General features: G+C 43.9%; 1 protein-coding gene across 1 annotated transcript; it reads right to left on the reverse strand.

The window, feature by feature from the left end:
- Nucleotides 1-441: 441 nt before the first annotated feature.
- On the reverse strand, nt 442-15,961 carry synpo (synaptopodin). Its single transcript, XM_082558353.1, has 4 exons — nt 15,866-15,961; nt 11,108-12,315; nt 4,684-6,752; nt 442-2,804 (listed from the first exon to the last, which is right to left on the reverse strand). Exons 2-4 carry the CDS (start codon nt 11,274-11,276, stop codon nt 1,533-1,535), a joined length of 3,510 nt encoding a protein of 1,169 aa, XP_082414479.1. The 5' UTR covers nt 11,277-12,315; nt 15,866-15,961; the 3' UTR covers nt 442-1,532.
- Between the last annotated feature and the right edge of the window lie 4,831 nt (nt 15,962-20,792).

Consider the following 20,792-nt stretch of genomic DNA (forward strand, 5'->3'; position numbering starts at 1 on the left):
CGTGACAGTGATAGGCCTAATCCTGCTGAAGGAGCCGGGTCACTGTGTAGCAGGAGTCCCCGTCACTCAAAAGACAAACAGGGTAAATATTTAGAAATGTGCTGATGCTTTTGGCCTGAGTGTCAGGGAATGAAGGAATGATCTGTTGTGCTAGCAAACGACTTGAGAAGGTGGTGTAATATGGCTCCACACTTGAAACATAACATCGTTCTGGCAGCAGTTATGTTTGCGGCTAAGTGCCACCATCATCATGTCAGCATATTGCATTCTCCAGCTGTGGGCTTTTATTTTTTTACAGTATAGAAGTGTTTGAAGGTAACATTTTGAGTGACACTTCTCAAAGCAATCAAGTTTTTGAACAACCCCTTCTTAGCTGATGAAATGGAATGAAAAGAAGTGCAAATCAAGTATGAAGAGAAACAATAAAAATGAACGAGAACATACATTTGATTTTTTATATGCATTTCAAATACATACTGGTCCTCCAATCATCTTCTGACAATCACTTTACAACGTACAACATTCTTCAAAATCTTTTCTCCCTCCTCTCCATAAAAGCACACACTTGTGTGACATCCACTTTTACTTCTGAACTCCTCTCGAACAGGCTCTCAGTGAAATATATAAATTTTAATCCATTCCTTGTCTCAAACCTTAATCAACCGTTTTTCTGTCGACAACAGCAAAAGAAACAAAAAATACAACAATTTTGACATCTTTCTTGGAACTCGGAAACAGTGTTTGATTGAACAGTTGTATCAATGCCCTGTCTTACCTCCACATAAGTCTCTGTATTTAACATTCCCTTTTTTTCTGTCATTCTTCGTCAGTCTGTCTATAAAGCTTACATTCATTTCAGCAAATCAGAGCAACATCTATACGCTTTGCTAAACTCATTATTGCACTGTGATATTTATGCATTTTACTTACTTTGCAGTGGTTACAGCTGGTAATAAATGAGTGTGTGCTACCTAAATACTGCTGTGTTTTTGTACTATGAGAATGCCTCATCCAAAGCAGTTTAAACTCACTTGAGGGGTATATTTACATGTTACTCATTTCCTTCAATATTTTTAGGTCTCAACCCCAATTTTCTACTTGCATCATAACAATAGTTCATTAATGATGTTTAAAACTGATACTTTTTCTTCAAACGCTTTTCAAACACAGTATCGACAGTGAAGATTCTGTATGTTTGTTGTGAAAGTGTAATATGTATTGAAAAATCTTTGGTTATTTTGAGTCTTTTGCACTTTTTTTGGCATGTAAGAAGCATACAAGCCACAGCAACTGTGTTGTGTAAAAAGCTTGTTCTTGTCAGGCCATACTACGAATGTGAGCCATATGAAATACTATAAACTACCTCGATACAACATATACCATTATAGGATTTGCAATCAAAGTTACTTATGTAGTACTTATCTAACATTAGTCTGATGAAATGTCTCTAGAAACTCAGTTACTTGGTGATCTACTTCCACAAAACTCTATGAAATCAGAAACTGTGCTTTTGCCGACACTCAATAACGCCCTCACAGGTCAGTGGAGATGGTACTTCGTTTCACCCTCAGGCTGCCGCCCCAGCCGCGGGGACAAGTGTTGTAGGAGTGGAGGCCGGGCGAGCGGAGGCCTGAGTCTTCGGATTCAACAGATGCGTCGGAGTCGGTCAGGGAGCGAGTGTTGTAGAGACGCACAGGAGAACAGATTCTCTGAGTTGGAGTTGGGGGAGGGCTGGTGAAAGTAGGGGACTGTGCCCCCAGTGACCGTGACTGGAAGAGGTTGACGGGTGGTTTCTGACCGTCGTAGCTCAGTGATGAGATGGGAAGACTGTGACCACTTAGTGCACCAGGAGAAGGGCTGTTTTTACGTTTGGCTGCATTGATGATATTTTTGGCCAGCAGGCGATGGTTGGCTTTAGAGTCCAAGTTGTTAACTGTGGGAGACATGCAGCGACTGTCTTTGGTCAAGGAAACAGGAGAGGTGACGGAGGATGTGTAAAGAGGTTTAGTGGTAGAGAGAGAGAAACTGGTTTGAAAGTGTGAAGGAGACTGAGAACGTGAGCCCCATGGAGGAGACACAGGAGATGTGACTGTAGATGGCTGGGATGGTCTGGATGTGGAAACTAAGAAGCTAGAGGACTGGACCTTTTGGCTTACTAATGGTGATTGGCATCTTGATCCCCAAGGAGGGGTGGATACATTTGTTTTGGGAGGTCTGGACGTAGGAACTGAGGAGCTAGTGTAAGGCTGGGTATTCACCACTGGGGATTGGCATCTAGATCCCCAGGGAGGTGTGTGTGGTGAAGTCGCTGTAGATGATTGGGGAGGTTTAGATGAAGAAAATGAGAAACCAGTGGAGGGCTTGTTGTTCTGGGTCGTTGGGGATTGGCACCTTACACCCCAAGGAGGAGAAAGGGGAGAAGGAGATGTAGAAGTTTGGGAAGCAGGAATTGGGGAAATGATAGCGGACTGGCTGACCACTGGGGACTGACATCTTGAACCCCAAGGAGGAGAGCGTGGAAAGGTGGCTGTAGATGTTTGTGAGGGTCTGGATGTGGAAGTGGAGGTAACTGTAGAAAACAGGATATTCTGAGTGCTCATAGGCGATTGGCATCTTGAATTATTACGAAACGATACAGGGGACGTGACTGAACGGATGGAGCTTGTGAGGGGTGGTGGGCTTGTTTGGAGGCTAGAAGTCCAGCTTCCAGTAGCTGGGCCGCCCGGGTTGCCTGTGAGGTTACGTGTCCTGGTCGGTGTAGATGTCTCACTGGGAACTTCAGCAGGAGTGGACTCCTTTGGTGTCTGTTGGATCAGGACAAGTGTTTCTTTAATCTCTTAGAAATATGTATTCAAAAACACAGTATATTAAATACACAAAAAGTTAGGCTATAGTATTGTTAAGCATGTGGATAAGTAAATGAATCTAAAAGGTTTTTAATTAAACTGTGTCAGGATGTGTTGTTCGGAGAGTCTGTTCAGATGAAACTTCACACAATACACCCAGAAGATCAACTAGGTAAACTTAATAAGTGAACCTGTGATGATAAAACTGTGCCCAGCCTGTGCCTCAGCAGCATTCAGGTTATGTTTGTGCACTCCCTCCATCTGTATGTGTTTATCCAGCCTCCCCTGGCTACCAGCCCACACAGGCCCTGTCTTAAGTGTCTCTCTCGGGTTACTGTCATCTGGCTTTCACGTAGAGGATAACCTTTGCAGAGATATGTAGTTACCTGACAGAAGCAAGGCTCGCATCCATCTCATGTCTATTCTAATTAGGGAATACTCCCACTCAGTATGATATTATGATGAAACTAACCTGCTAGGATCACCTTCCCGAGAAGTTATGGTCTCATAAGACGAATGTTAATGGTCATATTTCAAATGTTCGAGGCTACTTTGAAAGAAAATAAGGCCTAGGTCAGGAGTCATAGCATTTGTCTAAATTTCTGACCCCCTCAAGGCCAGCCAGGGCAGAGTTCAGGCCTTAACATGAACACGCATAACTCAAATTGTTATGGGGGAAAAAAACATCTTGTAATGGAAATCTTCAGTTTTTTCCCCCAGAACTTTAAATGTCACACGCTGTGTAACAAAACAGATCTGCCCCCCCCTGCCGCAAGCTATCTGTGTACTTCAAGGAGGTATAAATTTTATTAGTGTGTTTCCAGTGATTGCTTAAAAGGCAAAAGAGTGAAAGTGACAAACAATTAACATTGGAAAAAGCCAGTGAAGTCAGGAAATGAGGAAAAAAAAGTCAGAATGGAATCCGTGTAGAGGGTTAGCATAAAGCTTTAATCAGAGGAAGAAAAGGTTCAGTCGTACATAAAACAAGTGGATAGAACAGACGGAAAAGAGCAGCGAATCAAGGTTTGTGAAATGAAACAGAGACAGTCCCTGTGCTCTGAAACAACAGCGTTTGATGACGGAATTACTGCTCCAAGTCATGAAAAACAAAAATATGTATATAGCAGGCAGATTTGAAACACCAAAGAATTCAGGCACACACCATATAGTTAAGTAGAGCATGCTGAAAAGCAGAGTAAATTAGCATGAAGGCATAACGATAGAAAAGTAGTTCTCTTGCTGCAACTTTCATGTCAGTGAACAGCATTAAATTGCAAATCGTAGATCATAAAGCAGATGCTAGACCATCTGTTAAAGTGCTTTGTGAAGCAGCATCACCCGAGTGCCCAGTGGAAAAAAGTGTGAGGCTGTTTCTCATCATATTTTAAAATGTGCTGAAAATGGACGTTCTTGAGTGCTGATGTGCTTCGCGGCTTTGGGAATGGCAGTTGATTTTCATTACGCTGAGGCACATTTTACATTTTCGAAGGATAATTACCAGTCTTTGGGTTTTTTTACTGACAAAAAAGACAAATAATATGCACTGAACAGAAGATAAGACACAGATAGCCATGGCTAAAACTGTTAATCTGTCAGTAGTTTGATGAAGATGTTACATAGTGTCTAAGAGACACATAAATTCTCTATAATGTGTGGGATTATAGTAATAAGAAGCACAAGAAAAAGAAGAAGGCACACGTTAAACAGGCAGTGTAATGAATCGTAAGTTTTAGCCCTATCAAAATCACTTCTGCAATCATGTGTTTAGTATCTAAAAAAAACCAAACATTTTCTTTCAACACATTTTCTAAAAACGGTACAAAGAGGGTCTCCACACCTGCGGTGCAATCCCTGCCTTTTTGGCAGAAAATGTGGGCCTTGGTGCCTGTACTGATGACCGGGGAGAGGACACCCTGTCTGGAGAAAAAGCAGACATCGGAGAGCTGATCCTCGGATGACCAGATGTCGGATTTGAAGGATAATCTGGTCCTCCTGTAGGGCTGAGAGGTATTTGATGAGACATGCACTGGGCACTGAAGTTAAAGGGAGGATTGTTAGGGAGTGAAGTCTGTCTGGAGAAAGTTGGAGTGGCGAGCTGGTTCCTGGCCTGTGGTGCTCCTTTGGGTAGGGTACTGATGGGGTCCTTGACTGGGTTAATGATGAAGAGAGAAGAGTTAAGCTGGTATGGCCGGTGCCTCGACAGATCCATCTCTATCTTGGAGCAACCATTTTCCAAAGGCGGCGGCTCTGGAACTGGTTCTGGTGGTGGAGGTTTTTTCATTGGTTTCTGCTTGACTGCTTGTTGCGCCTTGAGATTTTGTGAAAGTTGAGCACACATGTCAGAGTTTTTAGCAATAGCTTTGACCCTACCAGGCATGTTTGATGGGTAAACCCAAGATGGTGGCAGAGACATTGTAGGAGAAGGAGATCTAATTTGGCCTGCGTTCTGATTCTCAACCACATATTTTTCCATCCTGGACTGACGCTTAGCAAACAGCTGAGCACCTTTTCCGGACACATTTGTAAGCGACTGCTCCGGTTGGTGCTCTGCCCTCGGTCGGGTCCTTGAGCTCTTGAGACAAGAGGCCCATTCTGGAGCTCTTGCTCCCTCTGTCCTGTCCTCTTCCTTGGCGAGGAAGTTGGAGGCTTCTGCACCCAGAGCCAGTAACTCTTCTTCAGATCCTGGCTCAGGGACAGATTTGTGTCCATGCTTCTTTCTTTCATCCGCCCCTTGCACTAGAGAAAGTAGCTCGGGGTTTGGAGCGACCACCGGTTTCTCTTTGAATGTGAACATTGACTTTTTATTTGCCCTCCTGGCAGCACCCTCCTCAAGTATTCCTGTTTTGATTGGTGTTGTCATCTCCCTCTCCCCTGATGGCTTAGGAACAAAAGTGGAGGGTTTCGGGGCTGTGGGGGGGCCATAATGGGGCAATTGTGAATACTGGGAAGCAGAGAAATGGGATGGTGGAGGAGAAGAAGGAGATATGACAGGAGACATTGGAGGTGGACTGGAGTAGTAAGTCTGTGGGGGCTGGTTTTTAAAAGCAGGTAGAGGTGGTGTGGGATATGACGGAGGCGGAGGGGGAGGTGAGGCCACCACAGGCTGGGGGACAGTAAAAGCAGGGAGAGGAGGTGTCGAGTAGGAAGGAGGAGGGGGGATGTCCATGACAGGCCTGACGGTCTCCGGAGACTGCACCGTGGGCGGAGAAAAGAAAGGTCTGGCAGTTCTATTGATGAAGGAGCTTGCCTGCTTAGATGTGGGCACAGACACCTTCTCAGGACCAGAGGCGCCATGACAGCCATTAGGAAGCTTTCCAGCAGGATCTGGCCCTGTTTGCCTCCCATTTATCTCTGCTTCTCCTTCAGCATGTACTGACACTATCACATCAGTGGTTTTACTCCCTGGCGGAGTCTCACGCTCGGCCTCATCCTCTAGATCCTCGTGAAATTGATGTCGTGCCTCTTCCTCTTGCTCCTCCTTGACAGGGAGGAAGTGTCTCTCTTGTACAACACGGTCATCAGTGTCTTCTTCTTTGTGGAAATCCTTAGCCGGCTCATCCATGATATCGCCCACTGAGCGTACTCTTGCAGGTGTCGAGAAGACCGACTTGTCAGCGGTCGTGTTCTTTAAGTTTAGGTCTCTGTCCTTTTCCTCACTGCTCCTCTCTGCCCATGTCAGTTTGTTGGATGGGGGGTTTGTTTTCACATTCTCAGCTCTGTCCTCCTCTGACCTTTCTCCACAGCTCTCAAGTGTGAAGGCGTTGACTCTCTGCTTACGCCGATTAAAGAGCTGAACACCCCTGGACTTGGAGTTGGAAGGGACGGTGAGCTGAGCAGCAATGATCTGACTCTTGACGCGAGCCTCCTTTAGCTCCTTCTCTGACAAACTGGCACTCCTGGTCAGATCTAAAGTGAAACACACAGGAGAAAACACAAGAAAGGAAGTTCAGCTAAAAGAAAAAGACAGAGGAGTTTTGCCTTCTTGTCTATATTAAATAATAAAAGGAGTAAGACCTCTGTAGACTTGGCAACGTGCTGCTATTCAGAGACAACTCCCTAGCATGTAATTAAAGTTTGCCAAACTGTTTTCATGTACAAATAGAAAGAACCAGAAAGGGCGATTTTTAACAAGTGTGGGATAGAAATATTCTCTTTAAAACCCACATAACTGTTTTGGCACCATGTGGTTTTGATTGCTTTTTTTTTTCCTTTTTTTTTTTTATTATTTCAGAGTACTTTTGATTTCAACCAATCTAGCAAGGGGAAAAAAGACCTTGTGGACATTTGACTCAGCAGACCAGAGCTGTAGGCAATGAGCCAGGAGACGTAGGCGGAGAAGCATTTGAAATAAACATGTCAACAGCTGCTTTACTAAAGTTAATAAAAATTAAAACAAACAACAACAAAAAAAGATCAAGGTCAATGTCGAAAGCTGCAAAATAGGGAAATTACAGCGAGTCGGTGTCTTACCTTGATTTCATAGGTTTGCTGATTACTGGAATTATAAAATAAATGATAGTTTGTTTTCTGAGCTTGAGAGCTCCCTTTTAGGCGGCAGAGCTATTTCCTTCTGCAGTAGTCCCTCCCTGAGCATTCCTCCACCACTGAGAAAACTCCCTGCCTGTGCTTCCAGCATGTCTTTGGTTTCTCTCTGTACTTAATTTGTGCAGAAATGCAGCTCAAACCCTTAATAGACCATTTTTACAATCTAAAACTAGCCCAGAAAAATCAAATTTTTTCACTGCCTTCTATAAACATACTATACAATTAAGTGTTCCCATTTAAAGTATAGTGAACACATCACTCTTCAAAGTCCACGAGAGGAAAATCAAAGCTGCATCTTTTGCCTTTTTTAGCTCCATAAAAACCTGCAGTCAGAGTCTCTTTGTCGTTATGGTGACACATCTGGTAGATTATTCACTGAAAGCATGTTACTCTGATGGAAGATATTTAAAATCCCTGCAGGACGTTTCTCAGACAGCTAGCTCAGCCATGACTGTTTTTTTTTTTTCATTTATTAAGGTGATGAATCCAGACAGCTACATTATTTGATGTAATCATGTGCCAATCATAATAATTACGCATAAATCAGTCACTTGTAAAGCTGTCCTATAGAACTGAGTCGGCATGCAGTTTTCCCTGGCACAGAGTGTAAAGCCAACACGATCATTCCCCCCAGTAAAAAGGAATAATATGCATCTGTCACTGATTTGACAGACTAAATCTGGCCCTCAGTAATTGAATCAGCTCCTTGTGAGGTATCCTAGAGCTTTTTTTACTTAAACTTAGCTAAAGTTCAAGAGCATACGTGTGCCATCCACTCTTTATTATTTTTTTCATGAACCATGCACCCTGGACCTGCTGTAATAACAAGCAGCGTGTTAACAAAGTTATCCTCTGTGATGATAACAATGATGACGGCGGTTATGTCTGCAAAAAAAATGGATAAGTATAGACTATATTAAATCATGCACCTGACACCAACATGATCTATCCCCCATATTAGATATTTGTTCCAGTATAACAAGGATAAACACATTACCACACCTTAGACTTAGACAACCTAGGACTCGAATGAAGTCGAGAGGCGACCGGGCCTTTGCATCCGTGGCACCCAGACTCTGGAATAACCTCCCCGTTCATATTCGCACTGCCGAGTCTATCCAGTCTTTTAAATTACGTCTTAAAACTTATTTTTTTACTTTTGATTCTGTCTAGTTGGCTGTTTTAGCTTGTTGCGTTGTTACCTATTGTTTGTTGTCCTCTTCTATTGTTTGTTTTAACTGTCTCATGTTTTTATTGACTGTGAAGCACTATGGTCAACACTGTTGTTTTTAATATGTGCTATATAAATAAATTTTGATTTGATTTGATTAGACAAGCAGTCCTCTCATAACTACTGGCATGAGCATAAATCACCTTCTTTTATAGACTGCTACACAGAAATGAGCCTACCTATCTCACAGGTACTTTATGTAGACTCGCTGCCTTTTATCATTGTCGTCACTGTAAGCAGTAGCACCACCAGGGGTCCCAGTGACCATTTTTATGAGCTATTTGCTGTTTATAATTCACGCTACCTGAATATACCAGAGCAGAGAGGCTTGAAATGAAGTGTCCTCGCTATAAACATCTACCTTGAGTAGGAGCCAGCTCTGTTATCAAGTAACATTTCAGGAGCAAATCCCAAGCGGTACCTTTTATTTAATTCGAATTTTGATTTTAATTAGCGTTAAATTCTCAAGTTTTTAAGCTAATCTTATGGAAAATTCCAACAACAAAATAAGCTGCAGTTATTTTGCATAAAATGTATATTTTAATCAACAACAAATACATAAAATGCTCAGGTTAGGCTCAAAAGTACAGATTGCATGATTACACACAAATCTCAGTGATCTTTACCTTTTTAGTTATAAGGAGAAATAACTTTAAGCTTATGAGCCAGCGTCTTCTACAGAAACACTGCCAATAGTAAGTCATATTTCTTCATAAAACAGACAAGCACAAGCTGCTTCAACGTGTTAACATATTCTCACATTTCTTGAGTTTTCTGAAAGCCTGCTTCTCTTGCTGGATCCACTCTAGTGTCTAATCCCTTACCTTTTTCAAGTGAAAACTCAGGGCTCCGCTGTTTTGTAGTACTTCCACAAGAGTTTTCAATTTAACTGCGCTTGATAGCTTCACACCCCCTTTCTGGAGCGAGGTGGGATCGGATTTCTTTTTCCCTGCAGTCCAGCATACAGACAGACAGGCAGGCAGGCAGGGGAGGAAAGGAAGGGAAGAAGGGGGGAAAGGCGGGGAGGGCGTGTAGCTGGAGGCTGTGCTGTCTGTCACTCAGCCTCCAGTGTTGTTTTACTTTTTCAGATCTGTGCCATCGCACTTCCACTTCCACATCCACTTCCCTAATTATATATATATATTTGTATAAAAAAAACTGGGACGTGACTGCTTGACAAATCTGGGTCTTTCATTTTAGAAAGCTTTACAGAGGCTGCACTTTATTTTGAAAGTTCAGGAGATGGGTGCAATCAGCGATAAGTAGTCAGCAGCTTATCTCTGTCTAATGTCCTCTGTCCTTGCTGCCCTCAGTGCACGTCTCACACTCCAACTAAGTGTCTGCCCTCTTTGAACCCTAAGGCCTCCAACCTGCAGGAGTGGGATAGGAATTTCCTGTCCAACATTAGAGTCAAAACTCAGCGCTCAACAGCGATGCAAGAGCCCCTACATCATATTGCCTACCCTTCTTTACTCCTCCACCTCCAACTTTCTCTACCTCTGCCCTCTGCCCCATCACCTCATCCCAGCACGGGTGAGATCAGACAGGAAAGCTCCCCCCGCCCTCACGGCAGCGGGATTTAAGTCAGGGAGGCCAACCCTGCTTTTGTGTATCAAAGGTCAGATTACCCTGTCGGATGTTATCTTTCTCCGGGTGATGGCTGTGGGGTAGGCATGGATGACAGCACCAGCCCCTGCGGGTGATGCGTGAAGCGGTATGGAAAGACGAGGATTAACAGAGGTCCTGAGATCCTACCAGACTGAATGTGACCTAAACTCTCAGCAGATTCCCCTGGGAGGAATAAAGAAATCCAGTTCAGAGGTGGAAACCATGCTCTCCTGCTCATAGCGTTACTGTTTCATGTGTTAGGAAAGATCCCACCGGAGCAGTTGTCCACTTTCTCCGCCGCCTTTTTGTTGTTCTAGTGATCTCTGTTTCATTTGAGGAAACTAGTGAGTAATGAGTGATAGGAAGGGTATTGGAAGCCCACAGGCTATAGATCCATATCAGGAACAATTATTTGAAGGCTGGAAACCTTTCTTAATGCACAATGCCTTTTTACTCACTTTGAATAGTGCATCTGAAAAACTTGTCACCACCAGTAGTCATGTTTTCTGTGTCTTTTCATGGATTCAACATTTCTATTTTAAAACAGGTTTTTTGAAGTTAAGTTGGCAACTGTAGAGGTAAAAAGCAGAGGGGCATTTCCAAACAACGTCTCCCACAAGTTAGCCTGTTATTGCTGTGGCCAGGTTGTATATTAAGACAGTCCTTTAGCAGTGAGGCATGCTTGCATTGGCACAGCTGCTACGAGAACCTGTATTTTTATGACACGGAAACAGATGTCTCAGAGACCAGTTCATTGTGTCAAGTTGCTCTGATGAGTCCAGACTCAGAAACAAACCACTGAATGTGCATTTAGAGTTACATTTTCTTGTAAGAAGTCCAAATAAGGAGAGAAAATAGCAAATAAACAAGCACTTACTTGTTTTCCGGCTCATGTGTTCTTTGTTGAATCCTGTCTTCTCCCATGACGCATTGTAGTCTGTCCCACGGGTCTGCACGTCTTGAGTTAACTGGAGAGGTTTTCTCAAGCCCCCCGGGCTCCAGCTCACCCCTCTCCTGATAGACGTATGTCCCTTCTCCATCTCCATCGCCGTCTGTCGCAGCAGGAACAAGCCCTCAACGCGGGAGGGAGAAACGCTAGTGCTTTGTCCCGCTCGGCTCAGCCTCCTCTCCCGATAGGATGAAGCAACTGGTGAAAGATGAAGTTTTACTCCTTACTGGCAAACAGTGAATTAGCTGAAAGAAAACACCCACGCAGAAGATGAGTGAAAGGTAGTAGCTCAGTTTTCCCAGTTTCTGTTTCCGGTCACGGCTCCCCTTTCAGCAATAATTCTTCCAAATGTTGTCCTGCAGACAGCCGAAATTTGATGGAAGAAGCGTGTTCTTTCTTTGGTCTTCATGAAGTATTATCCTGCATCTAATGGGACCTCCCAGGAGGGTCAGCTTCGATGAGCATTGGATGAGCTCCCATGGATAAATGCCACGAAAATTGCACAAGATTGTTGTGCTGTGTTAAAATTCTGGCACGAAGGGCTGAGAAAGAGTCCAAGCTTCTCTACTCACATCTCACTAATACTCCTTTTTTTTCTTTCCCAGATGTTGCTCTTCCTTCTCTTCTATTTTAGTCACAAAAACAAGTTTTTCGCCTGCACCCCAATCTTCAACTCGCAGATGACTTTTCTTTTGGAGAAAAGGGATCTGCCCTTTATCTCACAGATCATAACTCTTGAGTGGCTCGCAGGGAAGCTGTGTATATGAGCGGCTTCCTGCTTTTGGGTGCGTGTGAGGAATAGCATTTCATACTGGAAAGGTCACTGCAGAGGCTGGTTTGTATTCAGTGTTCAAAAGCATTCAATTAGGGCTGCTTTCATCTGGTGTCCCGTGTTATTTCTCAGGCATTAAAGCCAGACACGGTCTCTGAAAGTAAAATGATCGATTTCATTCTTCTGCTTTTGAGGAAAGCCATATGTGAGAATGAAGATTCCTATTTCATGCGGCGGATGGTCTGACTTCCACTGAAACACATCAATGGGCTGCAGCTAAGACTTCAACAGTTCCACCAGTTTGGCTGATTGTTGGATTACAGATCGCTGCTCTGCTCTGTGTTCGCTGTATGCCCAGAAGCACCTGCAAGAAAAAGGAGAATATGCAGTTATGTCAAAGGTCAAATCTATTTTAGGTCAAATAAAAACTGTATGATGCATCTAACCAGTGTTGTCTTTTTTAAATAATTTCACTGCTTCGTACACGATTTCAGGAAGGCCATCTGATATTTAAAGACTTTTTAATGACGTGGTCTGAAGAACATCATTTACCTAACTCTTCTGATGAAAGTTTAGTTAGTTTACTCTCAAAAATAAAAGCATCAAACTCAACTTATCTCAGTTTGTAAGACGGCAGGAGTCAGAGATAAAGATCAGGCTTCTCACTTTGAAGTGCAGTCACACTAATGGTGCAAAGTCGGAAACGAAAACAAAAGAGTCTGATAAACTCTGTTGTCTCCCATGAAGGGAGGAAGGCTGCAGTCCATTCAGGTTTGAGTGTTTGGGATCTACTGTGTATTAAACCTGTCAGACACAACTTATCCCTGCCTCAGGGTCTGCGATGCGATAGAGCACACTGAGAAAGTGAATGTGGACTTAAGCTTTCCATTCAGCGTGAAGTAAAGAGAGAAACAAAGACATGAATATCTTGCAGTGACATTAAGTGGGCACACATCCTCCTTCACTCTGACCCTGTAGAGTATTTCTTTAGCTCAGCAGTGTCATGTTCCTCCTTCAAAGCCAACAGGAGCCACTGGCAACATTTGTAACGGTAAACCACTGTTTGCACATCTCCTTGTCCTTGATCGGACTTGCCTCACCTCGAAGCTGATTGGGGTTTCATTTTTGCTTGTGAGTCACTGCTCATGAGTGGGAGGCTTGTTCAAAAACTACACACACACACACACATTTCACACTTATTATTTTTAAATGCCTTTTCTGAGATTCCTGAGAAGCAAAGCAATGCTGCTTTCTCGAGGTGTCTAAGCACCGTAAACTTGTTTGGATCGTTTGAAGGCTGTGTTTTTGTTTCGTAAAATAACAACTGAGTCATGAAAATTCATAGCAGGGCTGCACATTAGTCCCTGGACACAATCAGCCCAAACAAAACCCTGCCCCACCTCCCTGCTGTAAAAAAAAAACAACCCAGCAACAATCCTAGCTTACTGGCATGATCGTGTCAAGTGACATGAAGGCTGGTATTGTTTAGACACTCTGACAATCGCTCTTTGATTCCTCCAGATGTGCGATCTGTGCTTGGATCACTCAGAAAGCGACACTGTCTCTTCAGATTAGCTTTCACCGTGTCACTTTCCTGCAGTGGTTTTCTGATATTTTTCTTCACTCGCAGTTGTCTTTGTTTCCTGTCTCCACAGAGAACATAGGTGAACACGTGTGGAGGACATGTCCCAACACCCCTGGTTTAAACATGGGTTGATTGCTAACTTTGATCCAGTCTGCAAATATTTATTAAGTGACAGACAAGGAACAGATGTAAGAACTCTACATGAGCAGAGGCTCTGGCTCAGGAAACAAAACACCAGCATATGGACTTTTGAAATCTGCATCTGTCCCAATCCTTTCTTTATCTCTTTTTCTTTCTACTTTTTATTCATCGCGGCTTGTTAATACGCAGCTTGACGTTGTATTTCTCCCAAACAAACCTGTGATATCTATCCCACTCTGGCGATTATGTGCTTGCCATACGTAATAGTCTGATATCTCTTCCACCACCACCACCTGGTCTCCAATTACCTTAAAGTTCAAAAAGTATTTCGCAGTGCCCACCTGTCCCGCTTGGCTTCCACCCCTGCACAATATTCCTATGCCACCCATCTGCCTCCGTGATCAGGAATCAGGGATCTAATTTACAGTTTGGCCCCGCAGGCTGCTTTAATGTGTAATCACAGAGTTCCTGTCCATCGCCAGCTCATGATGGATTCATACCAGACAGCAAATCTATCCCTCTGCCCTCTGCGGCGTGTCTCACATAGTGACAGCACACAAAAGAAATTGCTTTTGGCACCCTTACAAAACCTTAATCACTCATTTGTCCCTCATGGCTGTTGTCTTGTGTGTTTATTACGCATCTGCATCAGTAGTCAGCTTGTAGAATGCGTGTCATCCACCTAATAGCTCACAAAGCGCGTGTAGTTTCACCCCAGTAACGGCATCTGCACATCATCAGTTGCTCGGGGCGCACATGAGCGGATGTCAGGTGAGCGCGCATTCCACCTACTCTGTGACTTGAAGTGTATCATTTACCCAGCTTATAATGAGGCATCGGGTCAGAGCATTGACTTGAACTGCAAGCCTTTATGACTGAATCCCTGAGGGGAAGATCTGCCGTGTGTCTGCTATCGTCTGTCTTTTGCTGGGATGTTTTACAGTTAGCAAAAAAAATAAAATAAATAATTTAACAGTAAAGGCTAAAGGCTTTAGCGGGGCCTCTGTCTCTCTCAGTCACTCTCTCTTGCTTAAACAAAGAGCTATTCAAGGGCCCTCGAAGCACTACAAAATAATTTGGGCTAGTGCTCCAAAATGGGCATTCCTGCTTCATAATTCCTCAAGAGGCTGTGATAGTTAACATGCCGCAGCTTGTGCAAGCTGATGACAGACATCTAAAACATTGCAAAGAGTCGTCCCCAATGAAACGAACAAATGTCTCTCTCTGTTTGCCATTGCCGAGAGTGCGATCATAAATCATGCAGTGGGAAGACCTTGTAATAAAGCGTCTGCTTCGCGCGCAGCTCATCCTGCTCTCGTTGTCACAGGTGGGGAACTTCAAGAGGTGAAAATAAATACTTGAAGTAGGTGTGTGTCATCCAGTGCCAAGAGGGAGGCACCTCCTTGAAACAATCAGTCATAATCTGAAAAACTGTTAGACATCAAAGGCAGCGGGCACAAACACTTTTTAAAAATGTAAAGTTGCAAGCAGGAAACTACTGGCTTTCTGTTCGCACTGAGACATTTGACAAAGTAGGTTTCTGCTGTTTCAAAGCATCTCCCATTACAGCAAAAATAAAGGAGGTGTAGTTTGCTAATCTGTGTAACACACTGTAACATATAGCAGAACAAAGCCTCCTGTTGCTCCCCCGTAAAGCAGTTAATGGGCCTCACCTGTTGTGTTAACAGGAAGCAATTACTTATATATGCGTAAGTCAATACAGTCTCCAGTCAGGACTTTAATTGGATACACCCTCTAATGTTACACAGTGAAGTTCAAGTCTATAACATGGCCACAGAGCGGGCTCCACACAGTCAGGACAATAGGCTTGGATATCAGTGACCACAGTGCTAATGTAGCCAGCCAACACCCCCACCCCAACAACCCCTGCAAGCCTACAGCCTTCGCCAAGGGAAAAAGCAGCAGCCACAGATGTTTGTCATCTACTCAAACAAAGACTTTCAGAGTTTCCCTCCTCTTCTGCCCCAGTTCGTCGCATTCCCCGGACTCTCTCTCCTCTTTCCCCAAGCAAAGATAGTGTCTTCTTACCCCATAAAGATAAACTTAATAGGCTGCAAGTGACAAAGTTTGGTGCAAGCGAAGATAAAATTCCATGATTCATTAAAGCAACCCCCCCACACCCCCTCCCTTTTCTTCTTTTTTTTTGTTGGTTAGGTTTGCTGCTCACCTGTGCTCCGGTGCGTCTGGCTGTTTGAGGCGGCGAGGGTGTGTACTGGCCCTTTTCAGTTCCTACGAGTGTGCGAGCACACCTCCCCTTTTTACCTCTTCTCTCCCACTCCCTCTCTCTCTCTCTCGCTCAGTCGAAGCAGACGAAGGATGGGGTGGGGTGGGGGGGGGGTCAGTTGGAACACAGAAGGCTCTTTGTCTGGGATTTTTTCATATGGTTTCCTTCAAGCTTGCATACTGAACGAGCACATTATGCCATAATATATTTTCATATTCAACGCAGGGATGTTGAGGGACCAGTAGGCCCCCGCTCTGTTCTCTCCCCACTTCTTTGTTTCATTCTTGACCCATTTCCAAACCGTGCACACCCGGGCAGAAAAAAAAATCCAAAGAAAGAGTGAAAAGTATGCAGGAAAAATGCCAGGCTGGGTTTTCCTCTAAACTCCAAGAATTTCTCGATGCACTTCTTACATGTCTCCAAATATTAAAAGTCAAGGGAACAGATTTCTGTTTGAGATATGCAAACATAAAGACTCCACAGAGCTTCTTACCTCAGACGTCCAGATTCCTCACAATAGTAACTTTACATTCATATTTGATGTACAGCACACGACATTTGGCCTTTTCCTCTGGGATGTTAATCTTAAGATTATGGACGTGCACTCCATATCGCCAAAGATTTACATACTCGAAGGATCCCTCAAGTACCATAAAATGTCAGTAACATCTGGTAAGTGTCTGAGCCTTAAAATGATTAGATCTGTAGATTTATAGAAGAACGCTATAAAGCTGCGTGAACGCGTTTCACCTTCTACTTCAAAATCCTTTGTGCAGAGACCTGAAAGCCTTCAGCGAGATGAGGACTGACTGCGGGCACTGGATTTTTGGATACACAATGGAGCCTGCTTGGCTAGGTCATATGCTTGAAAAATGGATCTTGAACTGCTGCCAGGCTTTAGGAATAACATCTTAATCACCTTTCAGCCACAGGACAAGCTAACCTTATTTAATGGTGCACTTATTCTGATTGTGGTTCACCACTCTTTCAAAGAGCAGGTCACCCAAAGTTTAGCAAAAGGCACGTCTCTACATCTCAAATCGGGCTTGTGATCATGGGCGTGTTTTTCAAATGCACAGATTCAGCATCTTTTGTAATCCCGAAGGTGTGGTTTGCTGGTGATTTTGGTGCGACATGTCTGGACTTTCAGCACTTCTCGTCACCTGCTGGATTGTCCTGTCAGTCCATCTCCTCGAGGCTGGGAAACGCCTTTCCTTCTGCTCCCAACCTCTATTCTTTTATATCTTTTCCCTCTCTTTCCCTCACATATCTATCAGCCCTGGATTTTCCAACTTCATGCAACTTATTCCTATTTTTACCCTTCGGTCTCCCTTTCTGCATCACCATGCTCTCTCCCTTTTGACCCTCTCCTGACATGTTTATGTGTCTCGGCCCCATGCAGCTGGGAGAGGAGCCATTAGCCGTCGTGTCTATCTGTCTTTCCTCTCCCTTTCTGCCTCTCCAGCCGCCTGCTCGGTTCTGCTCTTGTGGCATGACTCTCTGAAGGGCAGCTGTCTATGTGGGAGACCAGGGAGCTGAGGGGGAAATCTTAGCTCGCATTCCTTCAGAAGAGGGGCACTTGCTGCAAACGGACCGTTGTGGAATTTCCAAAGTGATCTGGTTTATATTCCCTCTCAAGCTGGATTCATCTCCAGAAGTTATTAGAGAGGGGCACGCTCTGGCCTTAACTGATTAAAATCATACATCTTTGCTTTCTTCCCCACCGTACCAGCTCTCAGTACATGTAATGAGATACAGCTACGAGGCCATGCACAGACACGGCTTTACTATAAACAAAGACAAAAACACTGGGACAATTCGCCATGCTTTTGAATATTTTGAAGTGCTCCTAACATCTCATTCGAGACGCCATTTCCGGATTAAAACGGGTTGATTGCTGCTCTTAAAGGATACGGTATGTATGTAGCACTAACTCGGTTGAGGCTCACGCATGTTTCAGCTCTGCCTCTGTTTATTTTCAGTGAATGGGACATCTGTATTTCTCATTAACTACCTCAGAGGGTAGTTGCGGCCTGAAGCAGAGATGAGTAAGCCCTGATAGAATCAGGGTGTGTCTGCTTGTGGTCTGATGATGTTTATATGTCTGAGGCGTATAAACAAGACAGTCCAAAAGCCTAATTACTCCACAGTGTCAGTACATAGTAGTGCCTAATAGGCTACACTCATTTCGCATTTGAAGTGCATGCAGGTTTTGGATGCCAGCCTGGCGCCTGTAACACATTTAAACACACACAAAGTTTCCAAATCCAATATATACACTAAATATACTACATGGCACAAGTCCCACTACAGCAGTTAGTGGCCTAAATTGCTTCCACAGACTGGCCAGGGAATCTAAGTTGCCAGCGGACCCCAGAGTACTATTTTGTTGTTGCTTTGTTGCTGTGTATGAGTGCATGCTCATTTATAAACTGTATGTGTGAGCAGACTTGGGCCCAGAGCACCATAAGCATATGGTGGGAGCCCCGGTACACCAATGCACAGACTAAACCTGTCATGGTCCTGGGCCATGTGGGCCCAGTATTCTTAGTTTTCATGTATTTTTGTATTTTGTTCTTTATTTAGGCCATGCTTCCTGGGTTGATCTGTTACGTTGTTCCTTATGTGTTTTCCCTTCGTGACTCTTACCCCCTGTGTGCCCCTCTGTGTATTTATGAGCCCTCGTCTCTCTTTGTGCTTTATTCTATGTTTTCCCCAGCCCGTTATGTCTGCGTTCTCCCCGTGCTCTCTCTCCTCCTGTTTGAACCTCTGTGTACTTCCTGCTTTACTTTGCCCATCTCCCATCAGTGTTACGTTCACTCCTGCCGTGTCTTGTTATGATTATCAGTGTCACCTGTGTTCCCCGTGTGCATCCACTTCCCCTGATCATCCCTCATGTGTATTTAGTCTCTGTGTTTCGTACAGTCTGTGTCGCGTCGTCTGTGTTCTCACCTCCATGTTTTCACGGTCAGTCCTTGCAGTGATCATCATAGTCTGAGTTTTCTTAGTTTGTCGCAGTATTAGTTTTCCCAGTTTAGTTATAGTCTAGTCACGCCATCCCTGCTTTGTTTGTGCACTTTGTCTTCAGCCATAATAAAGGCTCGCTTTCTGTTAAGTCCACTCCCGTCTACTCACTTGTGTATGCACCTGGGCCCATCACACACACCACCGCACGGCCTGTCTCTGCAGACCGTGACAGAACCCAAACCACAATCAGCTGGCTCAGTCTGTCTGTCTGTCTGGGCAAAGTCGAAATCGCAAAGAGCCAAGAGCCAAGATTCACACATAACAAAAAGTAAATCAGCTATATGCCCACGCTGTTACCTTCTTTAATGCAGCTCAAGAATGTGGGAATCAGAAATAATAATTGCAGATGAGTCTGCGACGCTTGCTCTGGAAATAGAGGTTTCTTCACTGCCAGCACTCGTGCTTTTGATTTGTGATGTTTTAATGCAGTAAGTTTCTGGTGTTAAACAGTTTTGAAATTGCACTCATCAGTGTTCACATGGCTGCAGCAGCCAAAGCAAACAAACAGCGGATGTTGCAAAAAAGAAAAGGAGTTTGGTTTGATTTAGTCTGAGTTTATTAGTGGAAGAACATACAGACCTTCTGATCCCCTCTCTCCATTTATGGACAACACACCAGGCCATGCGCGTCGCATTTTATAAGCTAAATGATTATCATGCTGAGTGAAGTGAGTCTGTATCACAGGTCAATGACTGAGTAGCGCTGTGCAGTTAGAAAGCTACAGGATATTTTTTGATTCACAGGAATGTCATGCAGCGCTGTTAATCTTAATTCACTATATCAGGATGTCAAAGGTTAAAGAATGAGAGGAAATGTGTGGGATCTCAAGAGGTTCACACCCCTCATACGCATGCTGCAACCCGTCACTCGGCTGCGGTCGCACTTTCTTTCTTTCACACGCTGCATCTTGCAATCAATCAGGGTTTAAACACACTAAATAAACATTCATCAACATTGTGCAGCGCTTCAACCATTAAACAAGCATACACGAAAGCTTACAGATCGATTGATGTGACATCCTGTCGTGTCTGATTCTGTTTGGTTCAGCCTGTTTCCATCTAAATGCCTTTCTGCTTAGTTGCCGGGCCTCTCTGCAGATAGGGTAGGAACAAGGCAGGAATTATTCTCCCAACAGAGAGGCTCGCTCTTTGTTTGGATCAACGCTCCAGAGAACGTAATCAAAATTTACGAGAGGACAAAAACAAAATGCCTAATGCTGATCTGCTTCACTGACGTGCAACTTAAGGGCTTAATCTGTGTCACACAGTGCAAGGTCCTAATAAAATATTTATTCGTCCTCCCCAGTGCAAATGATATTAGCGTGTAAGCCGAAAATATGAGCCAAGGTTGTTGTGAAAGAATAAAGTAGTAAAAAAAAGTTGGATGTGTTTGTATGTGTGTGTGTCCAACAGCTGTGCAATGGCTTGTTAAATATTTAAGCAGCCAATCACATCGAAGCATCTCAGTGGATTTATGCATGTATCATGGTCAAGACGGGCGGCTAAAGTTCAAAACTGAACAACACAACAAGGGAAAGAAAGGTGATTTAAGTGACTTTGCTTGTTGGTGCTAGACAGGTCAGACACATACTTCACAAACTGCGGATCTACTGGGATTTTCCCACACGACCATTTTTAGGATTTACAGAGAATCGTCTGAAAAAAGAGAAACTATTCCGTGAGCAGCAGTTAAGTGCTTTGTTGATGCTAGAGGTCAGAGTCGGGTGGTCAGACTGCTGAGTTAATAGAAAGCCACAGTAACTCAAATAGCCACTCATTACAACCAAAGTAGGCAGAAGAGCACGCAACATATTGAACCTTGCAGCAGATGGACCACAGCAGCA

Source organism: Aulonocara stuartgranti (genome assembly GCF_965226115.1).
Source record: "Aulonocara stuartgranti genome assembly, chromosome: 2".
In the NCBI taxonomy this organism is placed as follows: Eukaryota; Metazoa; Chordata; class Actinopteri; order Cichliformes; family Cichlidae; genus Aulonocara; species Aulonocara stuartgranti.